Source organism: Dipteris shenzhenensis, chromosome 29, assembly GCF_047967505.1.
Source record: "Dipteris shenzhenensis isolate YYH24624 ecotype China chromosome 29, Dip_SZ_1.0, whole genome shotgun sequence".
Taxonomy (NCBI): domain Eukaryota; kingdom Viridiplantae; phylum Streptophyta; class Polypodiopsida; order Gleicheniales; family Dipteridaceae; genus Dipteris; species Dipteris shenzhenensis.
Genome location: NC_141624.1, coordinates 34868085 through 34893599, shown reverse-complemented (window position 1 = coordinate 34893599; position 25515 = coordinate 34868085). Strand labels below are relative to the sequence as shown.

The window sequence follows — 25515 nt, the reverse complement described above, 5'->3', positions numbered from 1 at the left end:
CAGATACATAGAAGATACAGCATCAAAAGGGAAGTATTTTCTGATCAAAAAGTTTGCACATGATGTGAACGAAATTGATGAGTGGCATGAAGGAGCTGTGCCATATGAAAGTGCCCGTATCTTGACACTAGACATTAGATAACATGTCCATGATGAAGTGCATTGGTATAAAATAGTCTTCTGGCAGCATAATTAAAGAAAAGACATCAGCATCTAAACATTTATGTAGAGAGATTTCCAAAGGGGAAGTGTTGCAAGTCAGGGTTTCTATTTGAATAAGTTCCTTCTATATAGTTTCTATTTCTTAAACACTCTGCAAAATATGCACCATGATATATAATGAAATAGACATAAGCTTAAAAATTGTTACTTTTTTTTTTGTTTTGGGGGGGAGGGGGGGGGGGGGATTCCCATTTGTGCTTTTCATAAGTTATGCATATAGATTATCTATTTTTTCCTTAAATGGAAAATTGAATGGAGCCCAAGATCTGATTTAAATAGTGTTGCAATAAAAGATCCATTCTTTTTAAGATATCCCTACTTACCAATGGCACTCAAATCTTGTTGCAGTATTGTCGCAACCGCTGTCAGTTTGGGTCTTTCAGCATTGGAAGGGGGCAAATGATAGCTAATGACAGTCTCTGAGGGAGCAAGTGCAAATGCTGCAAACCAGAATGCCTCAAAAGTCAACTCAGGAAACCAGAAGATAAACTCATATAGCATTTCATGGTCATCATTACATAAGCTAAACATATTGTTCTGAAAATACTCAGGAATGTTCCCAACTCATCATTTCATCATGCAAAATGAAAGAGCCATTTCAGGCTTCAGGCACCCAGAAGGTTCCAAAAATATGACTAGCTTATACAAAAAGAAATCTAGGTGTAGACCAGATAACTGAGGTAAGAGAAGAGATCATTCTGGATAAAGTCCAAAGAAATGTACTACCAATAATAAAGAATTCCCTTTTCCACACCAAATTTTCTGGAAGAAATTCAAGTATCATACTCTGCCCATGTCTAATTGTTCCTCCTAAAACCAAACAAATAGTCACGGAGCTTTCTTGGGTAATGATGCCAAACGTAAACCAGCAGTGCTTATCCCATGTTTCTAAGACATGCATGTAAAGAAATAAAGAACCAAGCGTCGAATCTTAACCTGCTTTCTTTATAAGTTCCTCAATTGTTTTAAGGCCTTCAGCTTTACAGATTTTACAATGAGAGAGCTAAGGTTATTTTCCTTGCATATGATTTTGCTTCTGGCCAGTAAAGAAGCCTCTCTTAGTAAAATCCTCAATAACCTGTATGCTTTACAATATTGGCTACTCAAAACATCACTTTCCAAGATATGTCGTTTTGTAACAACCAAGCATAAATACAAATAAAACCCAAGAAAAAATCAGAGCTATTTATGTTCTAAATAGAGCTTCCCCTTATTTAAGTTATCTCTATACTTCTTTAGAGAGAACTAATGAGGACCGATTAAGGGGAAGTTATCTCTATACTTCTTTAGAGAGAACTAATGAGGACAGATTTGTTAGTAAAAGCTTTCGACCAGAAACCACCAACTGTTGAGCATGCAAGCTCGTTTGTGAAACTAGGCTAACACAAATGCAGAAGAAAGCACATAATACCCATACCAGACAGGTCATGCACAAACAATGCACATCTATCTCGGGCTAATCTGTTTGGACATTTGTTTGAGTTTGTTGAAACCTAACATTCATCCAATGTCACAGTCCTACTTGTACTTGAACCGTCTGTTCATTTATCAACAGGGTAGCTACTACATCTTAGAACGTCATAAATATACGCTTTTAATTTCTCATCCGATCTTCCATTAAGGACCTATCCCTTCTCTTCCTTTATGCCTCTTCACTAAGTCAAAAGACTCATTCTGGATCTATTCCAGATTTCACTTTATTCAATCTAGGCATCAAAAGTCTCTATAGGGAGGGCCTCCAAACAGGGAAGGCAAGCTGCAGACACATGCCAAGGCGAAAGGAGAGTACTAATTCTAGACAAGAATGGTTTACTTCTTCGATTAGTCAATTCAAAGTTGGCAAGGTGATAAGAAACATGGCAAAGAATGGGTGAAGAAAAAGATACCCCACCAGCGACTCGAGGCACGAATGACCGGCATTGGCCCTGACCCTAAACTAGTAGCAGGGGAGGAATGAGCTAGGCAAGCAAGTAAGGTGTCTAGAGATGATCAGGAAGGGACATCTAGCTACCCCTATAAAACCAAAGCTTGCAAACATTTGTACTCATAATTATGACACAGCTTCCCACATGTTGTAAACCTCCTTTACTGGATTTTGAATACAGGCCTTCACGTTTTTGTGTCCAACTATATTTACATCATTTTGACTTTACTCAACTTTTGCACATGTATTTTTGTAACAATATTAGAATTCATGTAGGTTGATGAGGCTAGTATTGCATTTTAATATCCATCTAGTACAGTTGGTGGAACAACATCTTGCAGTATGTTTGCATTATATTGTCAAAGAGTTCTGTTAGCAAGCAGTAATTGTAACCGGCCTTTAGATCACTAAGGGCAGTGTATCCGTCTCTACTATCTCACAAAACTGAAAATACAGCCAACTTAATTGATTGCCTGTGTTCACAAACAAAACTCAAATCATAGAACTTCACTGCATAGCATCATGGAGCTATTCAAGGCAAGGGAGGCTAGAATGCCCCTACTCAGAAACATAGAGAGCGACATCTGTTGACCCCAACACTTGGCGCCCCTTGCGGTATTTATTTAAACTGGTTAGCTCAAAGATACAAAGGGACTCCCTTCAAGAGCTCACCCGCAGGTGCAACCCAGTACAACACCAACCCGTGGCTGTGCTAGTGACCAACTCCCAATGCTATTACCTTGGCTCCTTTCAGTAGACATGCATATTCACAAGTAGACCAGTCTGACAGCATGCCAATCAATGCATTACCCATCTCCAAACCATTACCGAGAGCCCAAGGCCAACCACTGCACCCCCAGGAAGAGAGTATCACTACCAGTGCCCCAATCCTCTCCCGGGCCAACGGCAGGGCATCCAACCTAGCAAGAACTCAGTAGGAATGGCTGTAGCAAAGAGTGTAGAAGGAAGATGAGAATTGAGCCGACAGAAAGAGCTTGTTTCAGCCTGAAACAGCTCCAGAAGTAGGATGAGAAGCGGACAGCAAACTCTGGTAGGAGAGAGCTGCCTAGGAGTGTCTTCCAGCACCAAAAAGGATCAAAGAAGAGTGCGATCAGCAAGCTGTAGCAGATCAGCCAAGAATGCGTCCACCAGAACAGAGTTTACAGCCCACAAACAGCTCCGTTTTCAGTGCGCCTTGCACCAGGCAGGAGTAGGAAGAGAGGTGCCCATGAATATGGCTTCAGATACAGAAAAGAAGAACTTCTGTCGCAAAGAAAGTCGAAAACAGCTTCAAAAATGGCCCAGAATGAAGGCGTCCAAGTCCCAGAAGCATGCCAACAACAGAGGGCACCAAGGGGAGGAGAACTGTTGTGAAGAAAGCACAAAATTCCACTTCAGCAATCAAAGGGAGAGCTGCAGAAATCCGCCATGAATGAATGAAGCTGCCCCTAATAGGGGTGAAGTCTCAAATCAGCAAGGAAAGCCAAGGAAGGTCTCCAACGGCTTCCAGGGGTGACACAAGGCCAGCAGATAGGCCACCAGCAGACACATAAGCAAAATGAGGCGTGGGATTTTTAATGCCCCTAGGGGGTCAGATGGCACACCATGACCCTAGTGCAAAGGAACCAATGACCCTATTTTATAGGATCTCTAGGGGGTCAGTTTTTAAAGGGTGACGCCACTGAACCAAACCAATGACCTTAGAAGATGAAACCACTCTAATAGCACCAGGAGTTGCACTTGTTGCACATAAAATCATAGGTACCTTTTGGGCATTAACTAAGGTCCCTAGCTTGGTACCCTAGGCCAAATTCAGTGACAGCTAGTTTAGACACTTCACCATCACCACCACGTCCTCGTGACAGTAATTGCATCTATCTTTGAGTCTACCACTAGTATAATACCAATATCGTTTAGGTAATACAATATAATACAGGTAATATAGTAGGCATAACATTGGTATAAAACTGGTTTAGGGTCCCTTTCAACCACCATGTAATTCAAATCCTTTGCTGCATTTTGGTTTCTTACTGGAATCCCAATGCAAGTGTGTTTTGTTTTGTTGGCCTTCTGTCACTTGATCAAGCCAATCCTCAAGTTTAAGCATTCATTCTGTCCTTCTTATGCATCGTCTACATGTTTGCAAATAGGGAGGTTTATTAACAACTTTGGCTTTATCATTAAATATTATTGTGTGTTTCAAACTTTGGCAAGGGAATTGTTCAAGATGGTAGGGAAGTAGACTTAGTCTAGGAAGTAGAAATCTCCCAGCCAGTAAATCTAAAATGGATTAGTTGGCACTCCTCCCAAAATGTCTTTACTAACTTGGCATCAAGAAGTTGGACAACCACAACCACCTCCATGACCATCGCCAACAATGCTTACAGAGTAAAAATTGCAGTGTAAAAAAAATTAAGTGTTGTACTGCCATGTTTGAGGAGGCCACAATTACTCCTCAAAAATTGAGATCCCGTTGAATCTCACGAAGATTCAATGTAAAGGTGCCAAGTGCCATTGAGTCAAATCCACGATACTACCACGATCGCGGTCGATTTTCCAACACTGTTCATGTGTTCCAGCAACCCAAACTTGCCGTCATGGCAGTCAGGGACTCATTAGCTCAAAGAAGGTATTGCAGCGCTAGGGATCCAGCTCAGGTCTCCACTCATCGAGAACTGAAGTACAAGGCTCAACTGTGCCTAGCTCCTCTAACCCTCAAGGGAACTCTTGTCATGAGAATTGGCCTTGCAATTGCACAGGGGCTGCAAATCCAGGGCAAGCTCCTTCTGCAACTCAATGCCAGGAAAAATATTTTATATTTTGAAAGAACACACCATCAGTTATGAACCTTGTACATTTTCAATACATGCGGTGATAGATTCAATGACATTGTATGTTAGATTGACAATGCCTACATGGGTTCCTTAAGATGTGAACTTTGTGGCAAAGTAGGTTCTATGTGCATGTTAAGGATCATCTAGACTACATGAATCCTGGATACTATGCCAAGAAATGGTGTCCACAACCTTGTTTTGCCTCTACCTGTCCAGTTTGTTGGTACTTTGGGTAGAGAGGAGTCACATTTGGCCCAGAATGTATTCTCATGAATGAAGGTGCTCCTCATCACTTCACTAATCACATCGATAGCTATGTGTGGCCGCTCTTAAAAACATTTTGGGCACCAAATCCCATCCCATGTCAGTTGTGAAAAAAATACAAGTCAAGACAATCTCCCAGATCATTTGCAGCAGGCCCTCGGCCCTGCACCATATGACGTGCAGAGTTTGGGGCATCACACTTGCAGTGGACTGTCTGATCATTGCATACCTACACAAGGTCCAATATCTGGATTGAAATGCTTCTAGTGCTAGCATTGTCTTCTTCCCACCTTGCAACAGAGGGGGATTGGATATGTTTCTGAAAAAGCAACAAATTTGCAGGTATCATCTCCTCATATCATAGCGACAACTTCATCCACAGAGCGGGGTGCCTTCAAAACCATGTCGCATGTATTGAGAATTGCTATACAGGCTAGTTCAGGATTTCTCATACATCGGTAGAGAATGAAGACTGCAAAAAAGTTGCCCTTACAATCCTAAGTATGACAGGCCCACATCAGGTGCACAAAAAGAACCACTCAACTTTTTGATGCCCCACTTACTAAGAGATCGGAGGGCCATTCAATTGCCTATTCTGAAAGGTCTTTCATGAAACTCCTCGCACGCACACCTTCGCATGCACATTAGAGGTGCCTACACCTTTTCTGCATGCACATTAGAGGTGCCTACACCTTTTCATTCTGATATGAGGGAGACATAGAGACCACATATCAAGAGCACATGAGACATCGCAACCACATCCCACCCAAGAGGGCTTATCAGCTCTCTCCTACAATGCACGTCAAGGGAAGACAACCAACACAAGAGTAGGAATCCAAAGACACTAGCAGCACTTCATCAATCATATAGGTGGTCAAGATTCCCACCTTCACTGGATCACACTATACAAAGAAGCATCCCAAGGAGTAGTGATAGCTAGATGGCTGCTGGCTTGTCATAGACAGCAAATCCTACAATGCTGGCAATGGATCATAATAATGGTTTGAAGACATAAATTAACATGCCGGGACTTGCTGCGTGGAGAATAGATGAGATGTAGAAAGAGAACTCAAGCATGAAAGACACCAGAGATCTTCCTAGCTATAGTACACTGGCATAAATGCCCTAACTACTGTTGTACATGCTTGCCAGATTGGCATACAAAACTGAGCTGAGAGACTCCACTTATCTGCGACTGCGGGAGCTTGAGCTATGCTGGAAGCTGGCTGACTGAATGCCCAAATGAGGGGCAAGGCCCCCCCAAGCCGACCTGGTACGTCGGTTTGACCAACTTGACCAGTCGGTTGACCAACCTGTTTGGTCAGGTCAATTGACCCAGCTTCGTCAGCTGTGAAGGCTGACCCTGAAATCGGTGGGCTTGCCAATGGGCTCTTGGAATGCCCCAAAAAACCCTGCAAAATATGCTGGGTAGGCAGCTGCAACCTGGGCTTGACCCTGGTGCATGTGACATTCCCCTCTTCTGAACTTGTTGCTAGGTGGATACCTTGCAACGCTTTGCCATGGCAACCTCAACTGCTCTGTCATGGCCTGTGATTGTGGAGGCTGGGACTGGACCCACGTAGCTTGTGCCTAACTCATCCCTGGACTAGGGGTCATGGCATACGACGGGTCTGACTGTGCATCACAATGCACCCTAGTGTAGGGGTGCATGTGGCATTCCCTCCTGCTTAAATTCTGGATGATGGTAGCTGATGAGGGCCTCAATGACTACCAAACGACTATGATCCTGATGACCACCAACTGTGGCTCGAAACTTGATTGGTAACAGTCTGGCTCTCCCATTGATGGAAGACTCCTGAGAGCTGGCTATGGAACTGGCTGCAATAACCTCATGGGTGGAAGACCCTGAGGAACTGCATACAGCTAATATGGAAACTAAATGGTCCTCTGTACTAGTAGACCTAGGAGAAACCAATTTCTGAACTACTGTAGATTTGTCGGGGGTACTGTGGAGGATTGTCCACTACCCTCTGCTCTAGGGTGGAAGACCCCTGAGCAAAAGATGGACTTACACTAGTAGCCGTTGATTAGAAGAGGAAGAGGGCACAGGCAGTGAAAATCTGTTGGTGCTGTAAAAGGATCTGCTCTCGGTCTCGCCTGCATTGGGACCTCCCATGCTGCCAAGTCGGCATGACGTCTGGCCCGATGCACGGCCGCCTCAAGGCGTTCCTGTTCCAGCAGAAGCTGGAAATGGTCCAATGTCGTTGCATCCTCCTTTGTCTTCTTTTCTTGCTTGCACAAGAGCTCGATCTGCTCAAAAAGACGATCCTGCTCCCTGAACACTCGCATGAGAGCTGCTATGATGGATGGGTCCATGATGAAAGACTGGTAGACCCATCAACTGTTGTGACAATGACTGCAAGAGAAAAAAATTCCCCCCACACCTTGCTGCAAGGTGTAAACGCACATGGGTGAAGACGGGAGCCGGCCCAATGCGCGATGAAGGAAGGGAGGGAGAGGCTTATGGAGTATGGTGCTAGTAGCACTAGCTCGGGGTAGGGACAAAATACCCAATCAAGGAAATTAGCATCATCATCCAATCTGAGAATTCGAACTGTATCAGCATACATGGGAGGAAGGCTCTTCAACAGAATTGCTTGTTGATCATCTTCTTCAATATTTCAGTAAGCTGCCTCAATCGCGCCTACATACGGTTTAGGAACACTCCAAGTTCTTCAACTTTGCCCATCTTCAAGTCGTATAGCTCTTCTTTAAGCAAAGCCTTAAAATGTCTCATATTTACCCCGAACAGTGTCTCTAGCGTCAATCAATTGTCTGCCGCAGTCTTTGTAACATCAAGGTGATGGAAGTATTCCACTCCCAATGCAGGACCCATCATTCCTAGATCCCTCTCATTCTTTTGTTCCCAAGCAGAAAGTCTATCCGCTTCAGCTCTAGTGCTCCTAGGTTTCTTCTCAATGCCTGACACCACACCCCAGAGATTTTTATGCATGAACCATAGTCGTGTAGACATTTGCCAACTGGGAAAATTATTCCCATTGAGTTTTAGAAGTGACTCCGCCTTCTCTTTCTTTAAAGACTCCATGACTATTGGCTAAGTAGTTCGATGAAACAAGCTTCAGCCAAAACATCCAATGGTGACCGCCTCCTCCTCAAACCGTTGCTTCGAGGTCTTCTGAGCTCTCGTGGTACTATGATCAACCTCTGCTTTGTTGAGCAACAACGAAGAGTTGTCCTTGACATGAACACACCCAGACACTCTTAGACAAGAATTCTAACTCTCGGACCATGCACTCATATAAAACATGAACCTCACAACCTCGCTCTAATACCACTGTTAACTTTTGGTATCTACGATCTCTCAGAAACTCTCTCGTACAATCAAAGCAAGATTTTGTGATATCCCATATGAGATACAAGCATGTGTTATTATCCAATAATCAACCACAATGAAGAATTGATTCACAGAAAGCATTGAAGACTCGAATATGGATCGAAAGTTGAAATACAATAACATATGAAGACTTCCATCCTCACCTCTACTCAGTTTGTTGGCCTCTACATAAAATATCACCTGTCAATCACTTATCTAATACCTAAGAGCAGCTGCTTGACTCTATAGAGAAGCCTCACAGCTTGGACAAAAGGACGTTGATAGGCTTTTTCTGTTTGACTGATATCTTTTTGTAAAGGATAAAAATGCCATGTAGTTCACGTATAAGAGCACTCATGTGTAAGAGGAAGTAGCATTGATAGGCACATGTGTAGCTAGCACGGATAGGGTAGGAGATGATAGCTAGTGTATAGCATGACAATAGTTTCTTTTATTTTTTGAGAAAATGTTTTGTATTGACTGTGCATTTTATAAATTAAAAATCCGCTTGTATGAGAGCCCTGATTGCAGGAAATGATGACAAGACTTTGATGCCAGTGAGATGATTGGATAGCCATCGGAGCTTGGATGTGGGCCTTGGATCTTGCATTGGCACATGGAATGGATGGTGAAGTGAGTGAAGACTAGGTGCTCAAAGGAACTCGTACTGAAGAGGCAGTGAAGCGAATGGTCACTTACACATTGAAAGAGGGACTCACGCTTTCCTCAAAAAGACTCCTGGTACACCAATGGAAAGAGAGGACCATAAGAAAAGGAACTAAAGGGATGGTTCCTATTGATGATGGGAAAAGAGCCAATCAGTAACTAGAACTTTGCATGGAAAAGAAGGGACGAGAAGTAAAGGAAGTGAAGAGAAACTACCAGTGAGCCATCCATAAGGGCAGCCGGATCAATTCAATGGGCATCTTATTGCTCATCTCAGGAGGTAGAGGGCAGTTGATCAGGATTGCATGAGCTTGTGCTCATTTTCAGTTCTTGATAAGTGTATCATCAGGTTTCATACGGTTTCTGGTTGCTCTTGTAGATGATCGTGGAAGATCGTTATATTAGTGCATGGAGGATTCTACCTGTGGCGGTAGATGACTGCAGGAAACAACCGGTTTCAATTCAGAAACCTTCCTTGTTTTAGATGATCAATTTCAGGTTTGGGAATCATTGGTCCGCTCCAACAGTTTGTGAGCTTTGGCGAGTGTGCTATTAGCAGTGAGAAGTGGATGGATTACTTGGAATACCTACTGACAACTAAAAAGTTGCACGGTGATCAGAGAACTGTCGAAGGTTTTGAAAACATACGTGAACCGGCTGCAGCTCTTACGCTTCTGATTCGTGGGCTAAAGGTGAAGCCAAGGTCTACGCTACATATGTGTCAACGACAGTAGTTCACAAATTCCTGGAAATTCTGTGCAGGGACTCGTGGATGCTCACAACAGCCAGTAGGTGCTGCAGTTGATTCTCTCTCCAGCACCATCTAAGGTTCGAGGCAACAACTTTAATGTGCATGGTAAGAGAGGCCTCATCATAGGCACTGCCCTCGAAACGGGCTTCAACACTGACTCTCGCCTTTGCTGCTCACGGATGCCGGCTTATTCTAGCAGGAGATATAGCTCGTTGCCCACGGGAATCAAATTAGCCATGCAGATATTAGAACGGTCAGAACTGGATTGGCACTTGCGCACCAAGCAGTCGGTCGACCTTGCTGTGGAGGCGGTGCAGCTTGGCTTTGGAGGATTAGTCTTTGTTATGCACGTCGGATCCATTTACATCTCTCTACAGGTTCTGGGAGATCTCCATAATGAAGATCGTGAAGGACAGCAGAAGCTGCACCAACGGTGAGCACAGCCGCCTACGATCACGGAGAGTCTGGAAGTTCGTTGCTGATCACGTAATTATTCTTGGCTCTTCATAACAGAACCATGAGCTGGGAAGAGGCCGAATTGAGTTCAGCAAGCTTTCATCTCAGTAGAGGTCACAGGCCTTCAATAGACCATAGCCAGAGGAGAAGGTTCGTTTGGAGAGAAGGATTGCAGTTCTCTTGATGGGCCTGTGCAAGATGCACAACAACTCTAATCGTGACCTGTAGAAAAATACGGGTGGGTGGCCGATTTGAAGGCTTGTAGGTTAAGTAGATACAAAGAACAATCTCTCAAGCGGGATTGCCAGCTTCATGATAAATCACGGAAGCTGATTTTATGGCAGAAGCATCTCTTGGAGCTAAGGGAAGCAGAAACGAGTTTGATCAGAAGATTCCAGCCATTGTTGGCGGATTGATTGTACACACAGTTCCGGGTGGTTTTTGAGACAGCTTGCTCACAGATTCTAAGGAAATACCATAGCAGGTAGAGTGTGATTCAAGGCCCGAGACAGCAAGGTAGAATTGCGCATGGAAGTAATCTCTCCAACCTCTTGCTGCAAGTTGTGGTGATTGTGTCGATCATGAAGGTAACTTGTGCAATCTACAGCCTCCACAAGAGCGGCTGATGATCCAAAGGCTATTTAGAGCTGAAGGCGCTCATGCTTAAAGTACCGTGTGCAAGCAATATTCCAGTTGGGGTTGAGATTCCGTCATGAGGTATTTGACTAGTAGTTCAAAGCTTGATTGTGAAGACAGCAACAGATTTTTTAATGAAGAAATGGAGGTCGGCTAGCTATAGCAAGGCAGGGGATATATCTATTGTGGATCATGTGTGTGATTCAAAGACTGAATCCAGAGGAGGGAACAGCTCAAGTTGAAGTTCTAGAGGCGCTGTTTGTGACTTAGAACAAAACACTTGGGATAGTTGTTGACTTAATCCATATTTGTGACTGTCATCCCACCTATAAAGGCATTTCTGGGTTGCTCTGCCAGTCTCATCAACGTAGGACTCTGAATTCCATCGCATAAGTAGACCATCTTCTTGCCGCCTCATGCTCTAGAACTCACGAGCAAATGCATGGTTTCTGCCACACGTCGCCCATGCATTGGCCAGTCGGCATGGTCCAACCATACACCACCGCCCAGCATATATCCATCAATAGACGCTGAGAAGACCGCCAAGCATAACTTCATTCATTGGACCACACCAAAAATCACCTGCAACTACAAGTGCCCATCATCTCACAAGCCAGGAACCTTGCTCATGAGCCTTAGAAGAGTAATTGCCTCTCCATGAGGGTGTAGCAGTTCTAAATATCCAGCATGTAAGACCAAGCTTATGATCTTTAATACATCCCAGCAGACATGCACAAAGAGCAGTTTACACTAGATGGGTTACCAAGGGAGGTCGCTCATCATACACTTATTTGGGTGTTCTCTTCTCTAGCCCGATTTTCACAATGCGACTGGCAATGCAGGCCCAACTGAGCAAGGGATATGCCGCACTTCCTCGACTAGAGTGGCAGTGTTTCCACTCCCACTTCCGGACCAACAAGTCAGTTCTTTTTTATTCCTTGGTCCGCCCAACAGGTATGTATGGCAGCCCTTGTTGGGGGCCTGATTTATCAAAGGCAGATTGTGCTCAAATAGAGTGACTCTAGGTTCTCTTGCTATCACGGATGATCCGCAGGAAGCCATTGGTTCCACATCAGATTGTTCTAGCTGAGTTCGGTGCATCTCCACTGCAGCTTGATGCAGCACTTTAGGTCATCACAAACCTTTACTAAGTTAAGGAGTATGGCTCTTGCACCTCAAGCCGACGTAGATGACCATGGCTGGCCCTATCTTCCTCTATGACCTTAGCAGCTGAGGGTGCAGAGATGTTGGTATGCGCAAGCATGCAGGTGCTTTGAGAGTTTAAGACTCCACATGGATAGATTACCCCCTTTCCAGTATAGCATTGAGGCTCCTTCAGTCCTACTACATATCACAAGGTCAACTAGGTCATTAGAGAGGAAACCTTGGGCCCTACAACAACGAACATTTCATCGAGCTTTAAATGAAGCTCGGCTTCTAGAGAGGACCATTGTTTACGGATTTCAAAGGAGAGTTTCATTGATCGACCACGATATACCCAGATCCACTTGTCAGAGTCGTGCTTACACGGAAGCGTGATTTTCAATCGAATAACTTAATAAACTTAGAATTTTAGAACTTTTCTAAATTCCACATAAAAACACCACAACTTTCAATGCATTCACACCACATAAAAATGGGAAAATAACAGAGATAGAGACAAGTACGCTAGCACCGTACCGGGTGAGAATGAGGCCACTCCCCCGGACAGGGTAAACCCATGCTTAGCCTCACTATAATAGTGGTACAGATCTTTGGACAAAACTCCCTCTGGGAAGTCCAGAGTTCTAGACTCACACTCAAATATAGGACTATTACAATGATCTAACTTTTCAAACCCTTCTTCATGACCTGGGGATCAGTGGCATGGTTATCTCTTACTGGCCCTCAGGTTTTTTTTGAGGGACATAACTCAGATTCATCCTTCATTATAGACGACACTTTGTGGAGTCATGCTCTCTACACGATGTTCCTTTCACTCCTTTCAGAGCTGCTCATGCCTCGGTTTGGATTAGTATAGAAACCTTAAACTCTGGAAAACATAGCACACAATAGGAGCAGCTAGCGTTTTCGACCTAAACGAGGTTAGAACCTTTGGAAATCGAAGGGAACATGTTCAGTATAAATAAAATCAGTTTTAGAAAGCCCTATAAGTGAAAAACGAAATCTGAAAATCACTTTCGGGTAGCCTGAAAGACAAAAAAAGGAACTGAATGCCAGGCAAACAGAACGTAAAGGAGAATCTAGTGTTTGATAAAAGTGAAATACGCGAAGAATACTTTCCCCGTGACTCGTCTTGGGTGTTGGAAAAGAAGAAAAGTAGGCTGAAGCAGAAATTCCAGCAATTCATCAAGTTGAACAGCAGGAGGATGGCTAGGAAAAGGGTGAATTTGCAAGGAGAGGGTGCAAATTTGCAAAGAGAGCAATTGTGACTACTTAGAACTTAGCCCAAACTTTTATAGACCTTGGGTGAAAGCAAGAAGCTACAAAAAGCTGAGAAAGCACCAAAACCACTTTAATTCATGCACACAATTAATTAATCTGGGGCCTAGGACTCAGTTAACCCTAGAACTTAAACGGCTTGTATCTAGCTTTAAACAACTTAGCTTTAAACAACTCAGAATTCTACCAAATTGGAACCAACTTTTAGCTCTCGAAAAGCCATAGAAGCTAGACACTCAAGGACTGGGTTTTGAGATCACCTCCAACTCATAAAACAATGTGATCTAGATCTGTCCTCATTGACTAAGCATCATAGCCTAGCACACTAAGGCTCACCCCCAAGGCCATTGAAGGTGTTAGGAGTAGAACAATCAGGTATGGAAAACCCTTGTGGATGTGCAAAGCGTCATCAGTCTCGTGCGGCATGTTGGTAAGTGGAGGATGATCCGGTAGGATAGTCATTCAACTCGTAACTTTAGTAGTGTGAAGTCCACCCCATGCACTAGCTTCCGACCGACGTTATGTCCCCTCGATGTGACTATGATGGATACTGAAGATCCATGGCCATGCTCAAGATGGAAAAGAGAGAGACCGTGTTGAAGACAGTAACAAAAGACCATATTGAAGATGGTAAACACAGGCCATGCTCGAGATGGCAAACCAAGACCATACTGAAGACGGTAGATTACACTGAAGGTGATAGAGCCACGCTGAAGGTAAGTGGTCGCACTAAAGGCGATAAGAGCTCTAATGTCCAAAAAGGATCACACTAAATGTGACAAGTGCTATACTGGAGATAGCAAAGCATGGTGATCAGCCATGAAAAGAGAGTACTCTAAACTGCCGATGAAGGTGTGCACATGGTAGCAGAAGATGCCTGGCCGGGATGTGAAGTCCTGTCACAACAACTCACATAGAAGAGTGGTCAGTAAAAATGAGATCTCAAGAAAGTAAAAATAATGATCCAAAAATATGGCAGTGAGAAAGAGCCATTGTTACACCTCCCATATTCGTTGAGGATACCGATTAGATAGTTCCGTGCCTCATTGCACCAACTCCATATTGAGAGTGGACGAGTTGAGGATATATCTAGAGAGAGCCGCATATGCACCTTGTGTGATTGCCATGAGATAGTCGGAGGAGCATTTCGCTTTCAAGTGGCCTAGGTATGAGATTTGAGATCGTTACCATTGTCTATTCAGAGACCCCTCTCCAGCTTCATCTCTTACCTAGAGATTCCTTACTGCCTTCATCCATGAGATCGTCGAACACAGACAGCACTTGTTCAAGATACAGAGGCGAGGTCAGGGCACACAGCCAGACTCATACCAGAGCATGATCACAGAGTTTTTCCAGCCAGATCATACGAACCAGCAGTTCCTGGGTAGTCGGCAAGGCCGGATCCAAGGCCGGATCCAGAGCCAGTGACATGACAGAGTCGATAGCCGGATCATGCTTGGGACTTCCCTCCATCTTCATTAGATCGCAGGCATGACCGATGTTATCAGACGTAGGACCATTGCTAGGAGACCATAGCGGACCACATGCATAGACCACAGTCAGCGCTCTATCACAGGTTTCATGTCATCACAACCTCATTCATCTCCAAGCCCCCCTTGAGCTTCCACCCTGGCCATAGGCCCAAATTTCTCTCATGTACTACATCTGATGTGATTTGATTATGTTATATACATTGTGGGTGATGATGCTCAATTAGAGGCTCCACCCTTTCAACTCATTTGTATGAGGTTTCTTTCTCTCATAGACCCTTCGGCTTTCGAATACAACACATGCACATCCAAATGCTTTTGAGAAGTGACACCATTAACCTTGACATGGATAGCCGATCATTATCCTAGTCTTTGCTTTCTAGTAGATGCGAAGGTTATCCTTTGTATTCAGCCTCTAGCAAACCTTAAAACAATCATCATCATCATCCTCTCTCTCTCTCTCTCTCTAACAATCATCATCATCATCCTCTCTCTCTCTCTCTCTCTCTCTCTCTCTCACACACACACACACACACACGCACGCACATGCCTACATGATTGCGCGCGTGTGTCTGTCTTTATATTATGCCCGTAACATTCGACTGTACGGGCATCAGGCATTCTATCATCCTTGTTTATTATCATCTCTTCCGTTCATCCATGTATCACTCTCTCCAAGATGCGTATTGTCTTGGAGAGCTTCCTTTGGCCCAACTTGAAGTTTTTCATTACTGTTTTTAAACTGAGTAGTAGCTGCTCCAGTATGAGGCAGTAATGAATGTAAATATTGCATAAATGAGAATTTTCTTTCCAAAAAAACAAAGTGTGTGTGTTTGTGTGTGTATTTGTGTGTGTGTGTGTGTGTGTGTGACCATTGGTGTTACGCTCTAGCCGAGGTAGCATGACCTCGGAAGAATCAATCGACATTTCCCTTAAAGGATCTATCTTTGTAATACATTTGTTTGCGCTTCATGTAAATGATCGGGAGGGATTTAATGTCAAGGTCCTAGGTGAGGGCTGATAGCACCAGACTAGGTAGATCTAAGGCCAAGGACCTAGTGCAAAGATTGTGCCTAGGGGCAAAGGATTTAATGCATCCCAAGAGAGGGGTGAAATGTTGCATTAGGAAGGCCCTATATGGACGACATGAGGCATCTAGATCTATCTAGGGAATTGGGGCTTGTTGAGGCTAGAGAGAGAAGAGAAGGAAATTATTCACGTGGATTTTTGGAATGAAGATCTCTGTCTGCTTGTCAGCCTCAGCGAGATATGGCTGGGTGGTGATTCATGGTGCTACTCCCGTGATCGAAGTAGAGAATTAGGAAATAGTGCCTTACAATTGGTATCAGAGCCAAAGGGTTAGGTGAGGGCATTGTGATGAGCAGGATTGCTGGTAGCGGTTAGCAGGCGTGGAGCGCAGGCACGTGATACGATACGTGAACTGTTCGTGAAGTTTGATCGACGGTGGCCTATGCAATAAACCGGTTAACCTCCAGGGTTCTGAGTTGTTGTTGGAGCCAGGGATCCCGTAAGGCTGGTTGACGTAGAAGGTGTTGCTACCCATGGTCTACGACAGAATGAAGGGTTAACAGGATGACTATGCTATTTGTGGCCTCCATGCGACGGACTTAATTAACGAACAGTTGGGCCTGGGGACAGCGTGGTGGTTCGATGGGGCGACGCACAGACAGCGCACACTTGATGACGAACGATGTGTTCGTTAGGTGATCAGGGTCCCGCAAGGACGGTCGACGGGAAAGAAAAAAGAAAGGATCATTGGTGGTTTGATAATTAAGCGATTCGTGGGAGCGATTCGCCTTCGACATGTTACGTGAATGACTGCAACTCGCTGGTCGTTGGTAGGTGTCGCTGCTGTGTCGAGGTGACCTTGCTGAAGGCTATTCGGTGCATAGAGAAGCCCGTGGAGAGCTGTTGGTAATAGCTGTCGACTGCTTCCTTGGCGCATATACAGTCAGAGATTACGGATGACTTGTGAGACTATGAGGCCAGGCGACAGGTTGACGATCAAGATCTGAGAGCAGGCCGTACGTGCAAGCTGCAAGCTGCGGGGACTCGAATTGCGGGGAGTTTCCAAGGAGCACTTTATCTATTTTCCCTTTTGGTTTTCGTTATTCCTGTTTTGTCAGAAGCAGTTTAGACTTTTGTGGTTGTAGCAGAGGTTGCAGTTTATGATGCTATAGCAAGGATAGATTATGCTTGAGGATATGCCTGTGTGCTTCAGTCAGAGTTAGTTGCAGGAGCTTCCTAGTATAGGGAAAAGCGCTATTTGGGTTATGCATGTATCAAATGCCTAGTCAGTGTGCATGTGGGATTGCAGGTATTCCCTAGTATAGGGAATTGTGTTAGAGTGTCAATACACTGAATTGTGCCAGTTGTAAATACAGTGGTCTAGCGGTGTTTTAAAAAAAAAAACCCCAAATCAAAACAAAACAAAACCAACCAAAACACCCATTGAACAGAATGGAAGCAGAAGAAGGAGCTTCCAGGAGGGACCCTGGTGAATCAGGAGTCCGGCCGACCCAGCAGGTGTCGCGCCCAATAGCTCACACTTTATCTGGCAGGATTGCATTGCTGGAGGATGCCTTGCAACAGTTGTTAGCGCAGCAATTACAGGCCAATGCAGGACAGTCCGAACTTAGGAGAGCGATACAGAGTATGTCTGCCAGACCTTCTCGAGAAGAGAAGGGAAAGGCTCCAATGGAACCGGAGTCTAGTGTCCATACGGTCGAGCCTAGGAAGGCTAAAGTGCCAAATATTGCCAATTACAGACCGGAAAAGTATTCTGGTCGGATGAACGACCGTAGCTCCGATGTCATTGAGACCTGGTTACACAAATGGGACGAGGCGTTCGCCATTTGTGAAATCAGAAATGACATTAAGAAGATCCACGAGGCCACCCACATGTTTAGTGAGGCAGCGGATCGGTGGTGGATTAAACAACAAAAAGATGGGATAGCATCCACTACCTGGGAGGGGTTTAAAAGAGAATTCAGGAAACACTTCTTACCTCCTGACGAAGCATCCCGAGCCTGGGATCAATATAGGAACCTTCGTCAGAGAAATTTATCAGTGGCAGAATACACTGATAAGTTTCGAGAGAGTGTAATGAAGGTTGACGAACCCCTGCCTCAATCAATCCAAGTGAAAGATTTCATATTTGGATTGAATGATCGAATAAAAATGGAAGTTCGGACTAAGTACGCGAGCACGTTAGATGATGCAATAGCCATAGCCCTGAACTATGAGGATGCCAAGGGCGGGTTTGCACAGGTCGGAACCCAGTATGGGTATCCGAAGAAATCTGGGTTTAAAAAGAAGTGGACTAGTAGAGGGAGTGGTTCGCAGCCGAGTGGTTAAGCCAAGCAGGCGAGGCCGGCTGAAACTCCTAAACTAAGTACCACCATTGGAGTGAAGAGGAAAGTAACCCCAATGGCAGCCCGGGCTTGGTCTAAGTCTCCCTTGAACCCAGAACAAAGGGAAAAGCGAGGAGAGAAGGCTTATGTTTTGGTTGCCTTCAGCCTCACCAGTGGAAGGATTGTCCACGTAACAAAGATCGTCGGATGGCTGAGATGGTAATCTCAGAATGCGACGTGGAGATGGAGGGAAGTCCCAGAGCGGAAGAGATGCAGATTCAGCTAGCGGGATCTTCTCAGAGGTTAGTACCTTGTTTGTTATGTGTGTCTGTTGCTAAGCTAGTGACGAGTGCACTTGATAACATCCTATCTAAGCCCGCAACAACGGGGTATACAGCCTTTAATGATACGGAGTTAATTAAAATGAAAGGGCAAGTGGCCAATCATGATGTCATTGTGTTGTTTGACTCAGCGTCAACTCACAATGTGATTAACTCCAAGCTCGTGAAGAGGCTGAAATTAAAGACAAGCCCATCTGACTATGCGTATACAGTCACGATGGCAGATGGAAGTTCAACTGAAGTATGGGACCAAAGGGTTATCTAGTTGGAACTTCGTATTCAGGACTATGCTGAGAAGCTTGATTTTGAAATGACCAAGCTTGCTCATGCAGATATAGCCCTGGGTATGGCGTGGCATTCTAGGAAGAATCCAGCCATTGATTGGAAAAAGCACGTATATCAATTCAAGATGAATGATGTGCTTTATGTCTTGAGAGGTGAAAAAGATATACCTCAGGGACCGTTGGTTTCCGTGATGGAAATCCGAAAAGCTCAAGTAGAGTTTTTATTCCTTTGCACAGCGTCGGTAGAGCCGGTTGATGATTCTTCGGCTAGCACTGATGTTACGCAAAGTGGTGAGATGGCCAAGCTGGCTAATCTTATAACAGAGAAGTTCTCTGAATGTTTTAGGGATGAACTACCTTATGGGTTACCTCCAGAGCGGAAAGTTCAACATAAGATTGAACTGATCCCGGGGGCAGAACCTGTAAATAGGCCGCCCTATAGAATGAGTTTTACCGAAGAGGCGGAGGTGCATAGACAACTGGAAGAATACCTCAAGTTGGGGCAGATTCAACCAAGTTTCTCACCTTTTGCTTCGCCAGTGATATTAAAGAAGAAAAAGGATGATACGTTTCGCCTCTGTATAGATTACAAGCATTGAATAATATCATTGTTAAGCACAGATATCCGATGGCTCGGATTGATGATTTGCTAGATGCATTACATGGAGCCGTGATTTTCAGTAAGATAGATCTTAAGTGTGGCTACCATCAGATCCGGATTAGAGCCGAGGATGTGCATAAAACTGCTTTCAGAAGCAGGTTTGGTCATTATGAGTTTTTGGTAATGCCCTTCGGACTTAGCAATGCTCCAGCGACCTTCGTCATGCTTATGAACGATCTACTACGTCCGTATATCGGAAAGTTCGTAGTACATTTTATTGACGATATCTTGATATTCAGTAAAAGTATTACTGAGCATCATGAACACTTAGGGATAGTGTTCAGTACTTTGAGGAAAGCCAGTCTTTATGTAAATAAAAAGAAAACTATACTGTGTATGGTTAGGCTTGAATATTTAGGATTCATAATTACTCCACAGGAATACTAACTTGGCCAATCCCTCAGAGTCTGACCGCGTTGCGCTCATTCTTGGGATTTGTCCAGTTTTATAGAATGCATATCAAAGGATATTTCAGAATAGTATCGCCATTGACTGATCTGACCTCAGATAAAGTACCTTTTATTTGGGGACAGAATCAACAAGAAAGTTTTAACACCATAAAACAAGCTGTGGTCACAGGACCGGTGTTAAAAATAGTTGATCCCCAGAAACCGTTGTTCCTAGAAACCGATGCGAGTGGCATTGCGGTAGGAGCAGTTCTCCTTCAAGAGGGAAGGCCAGTAGCCTTTGAAAGCAAGAAGCTTTCTCCCTCTCAAAGGAATTGGCCAACTCATGAATTGGAGTTGTATGCTGTTATCCATGCTTTGAAAACATGGAGGCATTATTTGTATGGTTCAGAGTTTTATGTGGATGTGGATCATGATGCTCTGAAACATTTTTGTAAACAGCTTGACTTGAGGGGCCGCCAAGCTAGGTGGGCAGAGCTCATGCAGGAGTTTAATCTAACGATTCGGTACCGAAGAGGAAAAGACAATAAGGTTGCTGCTGCGTTGTCTCGCATTATGCACAACCTGAGTTTCACGGTATTAGAGAGTGCTCTAATGACCGAGATCAGAGAAACTCAAAAGGTGGACGAGTTTGTCCAGAGCTTATGGCCTAAGGCTCATGTGTTACAACCCGGGGAAAATGAAAAGGATGACCTGGCATCCAGAAAAGGCCAAACTTATGCAAGATATACCATAAGGGATGGTATGCTAGTTAGAAATGGCAAGGTTGTAGTACCTAGTCAGAATGATCTCAGGCAGAGAGTCATTCGACAGTGCCATGATAGCCCGTGTGCAGGACATCTAGGGGTCGAGAAGACATATGATCTCGTGAAGCGAGATTTCTTTTGGCCAAAGATGAAAAAGCATATTCATGAATATGTGACACGGTGTTTCTCGTGTCAGGTAAGCAAGGCCGAGCGGGTGAAGCCACCCGGACTTTTACAGCCCTTGGAAATACCACTGAGTAAGTGGGAGAGCATTTCCATGGACTTCATTGTAGGACTGCCTACGACACAAGGAGGGTATGATTCTATCCTTGTGGTGGTTGATCGTCTAACCAAGATGGCTCACTTCATTCCGACTAGAGAGTCTGTTAGTGTCCCGCAAGTGGCGGATTTGTTCATTAGACATATATTTCGTCTGCATGGATTGCCTAGATCCATAGTGTCAGACAGAGATGTCAGATTTACCGGTCATTTTTGGACAGCGGTATTTGAGACACTTAGGACTGAGTTGGGAATGAGTAGTGGGGATCATCCTGAGACGGATGGCCAGACGGAGAGAGTCAACCAGACCTTAGAGGATATGCTGAGGGCATATGTGTCGTTGAGGCAACATACGTGGGACAAGTGGTTGCCATTGTTGGAGTTTGCCTACAATGATAGAAAACATTCCTCTACCGGATTCAGTCCGTTTGAGCTGAACTATGGTTATAGACCAACCAATCCAACTATAGTTGGAGTACCTCAGAAAGTGCCTAGTGCCGCGAACTTTGTAGTTCAGATGCGGGAGATGCTAGCACTTGCGAGAGCTAATATCCGCCAGGCTATGGCTAGAGCCAAGGTGTATGCGGATGAAAACTGGTCTATAAGAGTATTTAAGGAAGGAGAAAAAGTTTTTCTCAGAGTTCCTTCGCACTCGAAGTCGTTGACTTCAGGAGAGTGTGCTAAGTTATCACCTCGATACTATGGGCCGTGGTTAATTCTAAAGAGAATAGGCAGTGTAGCCTATAAATTAGAATTGCCACAGGGGTGTAAGGTGCACCCGGTTTTTCATGTTTCGCGCTTAAAGAAATTTTTACGTACTGGTGACTCACTAATCGAAGGTGTGGTTTTGTTTCAGGAGATAGAGGATATTGCAAGGCGCAAACCAACAAGAATCTTGGACCGAGGAACAATGCAAATACGAAATCGGAAGATACCCACGGTGTTGGTTGCATGGCATGGTCAGCCTCTATCCGAAGCTACCTGGGAATCCGTATATTAGTTGCGGAGAGTGTTCCCAGACTTTATCATCGAGGACGCTGATGTCTGAAGAGGGAAGGATTGTTACGCTCTAGCCGAGGTAGCATGACCTCGGAAGAATCAGTCGATATTTCCCTTAAAGAATCTATCTTTGTAATACATTTGATTGCGCTTCATGTAAATGATCGGGAGGGATTTAATGTCAAGGTCCTAGGTGAGGGCTGATAGCACCAGACTAGGTAGATCTAAGGCCAAGGGCCTAGTGCAAAGATTGTGCCTAGGGGCAAAGGATTTAATGCATCCCAAGAGAGGGGTGAAATGTTGCATTAGGAAGGCCCTATATGGACGACATGTGGCATCTAGATCTATCTAGGGAATTGGGGCTTGTTGAGGCTAGAGAGAGAAGAGAAGGAAATTATTCACGTGGATTTTTGGAATGAAGATCTCTGTCTGCTTGTCAACCTCAGCGAGATATGGCTGGGTGGTGATTCATGGTGCTACTCCCGTGATCGAAGTAGAGAATTAGGAAATAGTGCCTTACAATTGGAAGGTGTTTAAAGTTCTATTTTCCTAACTTTCCTTTTCAAGGCTTGTTATCTCCATCTCGTCTTTTCAAGACAAGTGCTACTTTTGTACTTTTCTTTTTTGTACTTCATGGTGGGTTTTCACCTCTTTTTGAGGTTTCCCACGCACTAATATAAGTATTACCACACAAAAAAATAGGTGCATGACCATATAATGTGACATGTTTTGAGCATGTAGATCAGTGCATCTTTGAAAGACTCTGAACAATCCAATTTTCTGTGCGTGAGACAGATTACTGCTTTAAGAATTTTAATTATTTAAAGCGTCAGTCCTTTGTAGGGTGCAAAAGTTGCATTTCGTAGACTGCATGATATCATTGGGTAGAAGAATTGTGCCACTGAAGATATACTAAGAGCTGAATGCAGACAAAGCAAATCTGATGTAAGCACATACTTGCAGTTTTTTTCGCAACCTTAGAAGCGGGTGTGCTGTCATAAGCGTCTAGATGAGGACTCAAGAGATTAACAGAAAGACCGAGATTCTCATAGTACCCCAAAGCCTTAGCGACATAGAAGCCCAAGTGGTTTGTATTGGGCGTCCAATCGAGTGCAACAGTGATCTCGTGCAACATTTCTGCTATCTGTCAGTCGAGTAGAAAAGGCACAGAAATGATAAGTGCGTTTTCACAGATAATACAAGAAGAAACTGCATGGGAGGCATAATTAGCTGCGTAAAGATGCTTGCTTCGCGACACGTCCCACTCTGCCATTGATAGCTACTTGTTCCGTTCGCAAAATAAGAGAATTCTCTCTCTCTTTCTCTCTCTCTCTCTCTCTCTCTCTCTCGTCCCCTTCCCCGGCACTCCAAACTTTGTGCAAGCAAGAGACTTGTTACCTGATGGAGACGCGTTCTTGGGAAGTCCAACAAGCCGTATCTTTTAGTGAATTAGTGGCGATCATTCACTGCCCAAATTGCCTTACGTTATATTCATATCCCTGCTTACAATCCGCTGCTGAGCACGTTGATGATGTGGCGCACATGTGTTTAAGGTGTAATGATATGGTGGGAAATGTGGAACATTGGAAAAAGTAATATTTGCCGAATTTCCTATGATCTCGACGTCTTTGCATGTCATAAGGAGGAGGCCCTGGCTCTTTACGCCAAGCTCAAATGCTAGGGGCAAAGGTGGAAAATTACAATGCCACATAAGATGAATTTCAACATATGGGAAATACAATTCCCCACAAAACCCCTCCCATGTCATAATGCCTTTAGGCATATGGAGTATCTACATTGTTTTTGGCCTGTCATGGAAGGAGAGAGCTCATTAGTGAAATTGGCGTTGAGAATGAAAGTAGCTTTCTAACAAAAATCTACTTTCTTCTAGCTTCATAGGAGCTAATAATAGCCATCTGATTCGCCTCCATCCTTTATGTTAAGCTCTTTTCGAAAGACAAGCTGGAAATATATTAAATTAACAATTCATAAAGGACAGGCCCATTGAATATAATTCACCTTTTTTTGCCTCTCCTAGAAGGGAACGGCTAAATAATGAAATAGGCATTGATAAGAAAAGTAGCTTTCTGATAAAAGCCATCCTTTTTAGGAGTTAATAGTAGCTAATTCGCCTCCATCCTTTATGGTCAAACTCTAGCTTTCTAGGAGCTAATAGCAGCTAATTCACCTCCATCCTTTATGGTCGAACTCCAGCTATTTTCAAAAGCAAATCCTCAATGATCTGATTGACCCTTTCAGTTTGACCATCACTCTGTGGATGATCCGCGTTGCTCATATTCAATGAAGTTTCTAACCTTGAACACAACCCTCCAAAAATGGCTATTAAATTTGTTATCCCAGTCACTAACAATACCGGTTGGTAGCCCATATAGTCTATAGATATGCTCCACAAATAGCCTAGCTAATTCTGGAGTTTTAACATCTTTACTAACAAGAATAAAATGAGCCATCTTGGTCAACCGATCCACAATTACCCACACTGAGTTGTGCCCCCTCTGTATCCTAGGTAATCCCACAATGAAATCTATGCAAATACTTTCCCATTTGCCAGATGGAATCTCCAATGGGTGTAGGAGACCTCCCACCTTAAGGCATTCAACCTTATTGACCTAGCATTTTTGGCACTTCAATACATAATCTTGGACGCCCTTACATATTCTAGGGCAAAAGAATTGTCTTTTCAGAAGCACATATGTCTTTTGAATTCTCAGGTATCTAGCACTCAAACTATCATGACATTCAAAAAGAATTTGGCACCTAATGTCATTATTATCCAGGACACATACTCTACCCTTGTGGAGCAGGTAGCCATCCTCAATAGTATAATTTTTTCACTTAAGTCCTTTATCACCAATCGGTGGTGTGTTGCCATTTCCATGCAACTCCTCAGTGAAAGCCTCTCGATTAGTTGGATCCCTATTTCTAATTACTTTCATAATTCAGAGAAGTGAGGATCAAACTTACATTTCCCCTTTAACTTACATTTCCCCTTTAAGGACTCTAGGAAATCATTCTGAAATTGAGTAAAAGACAATTCATTAACAATTGGCATTCGGCTAAGAGAGTCTGCTACCACATTGAACTTCCCTTTCCTATATGTCAATTGTATATCAAATTCTTGTATTAACTCAGCCCATCTAGCTTTTCTACATTTAAGCTCTGGCTGATTACAAATCCACTTAATGCTCTCCTGATCAAAGATGATCTCAAATTTTGCACCATATAAGTAGTGCCTCCACTTTTTCAAAGCATAGACTATAGCATATAGTTCCTTCTCATATGCCAAGTAATTCCGTTCGGCGCGATCTAACTTTTTGCTTTCAAAAGCCATTGGTTGACCTTTTTGTATAAGTACCGCCCCAA

The 25515-nt window shown here is 43.9% G+C and overlaps 1 protein-coding gene across 2 annotated transcripts in view; it reads right to left on the bottom strand.

The window, feature by feature from the left end:
* Window positions 1-23647, bottom strand: part of LOC147882755 (uncharacterized) — a 74296-nt gene extending 50649 nt beyond the window's left edge. The window contains exons 1-3 of one of the 2 annotated variants that reach the window (XM_087400729.1): window positions 23530-23647; window positions 23187-23275; window positions 546-662 (exon numbers count right to left, since the gene is read on the bottom strand). In XM_087400729.1, the coding sequence (XP_087256855.1) occupies window positions 546-662; window positions 23187-23205 (136 nt within the window). In that variant the 5' untranslated portion in view covers window positions 23206-23275; window positions 23530-23647. Of the gene's footprint in view, window positions 1-545; window positions 663-23088; window positions 23276-23529 lie in introns of both variants that reach the window. The other variant, XM_087400728.1, reaches the window with a different exon arrangement.
* Between the last annotated feature and the right edge of the window lie 1868 nt (window positions 23648-25515).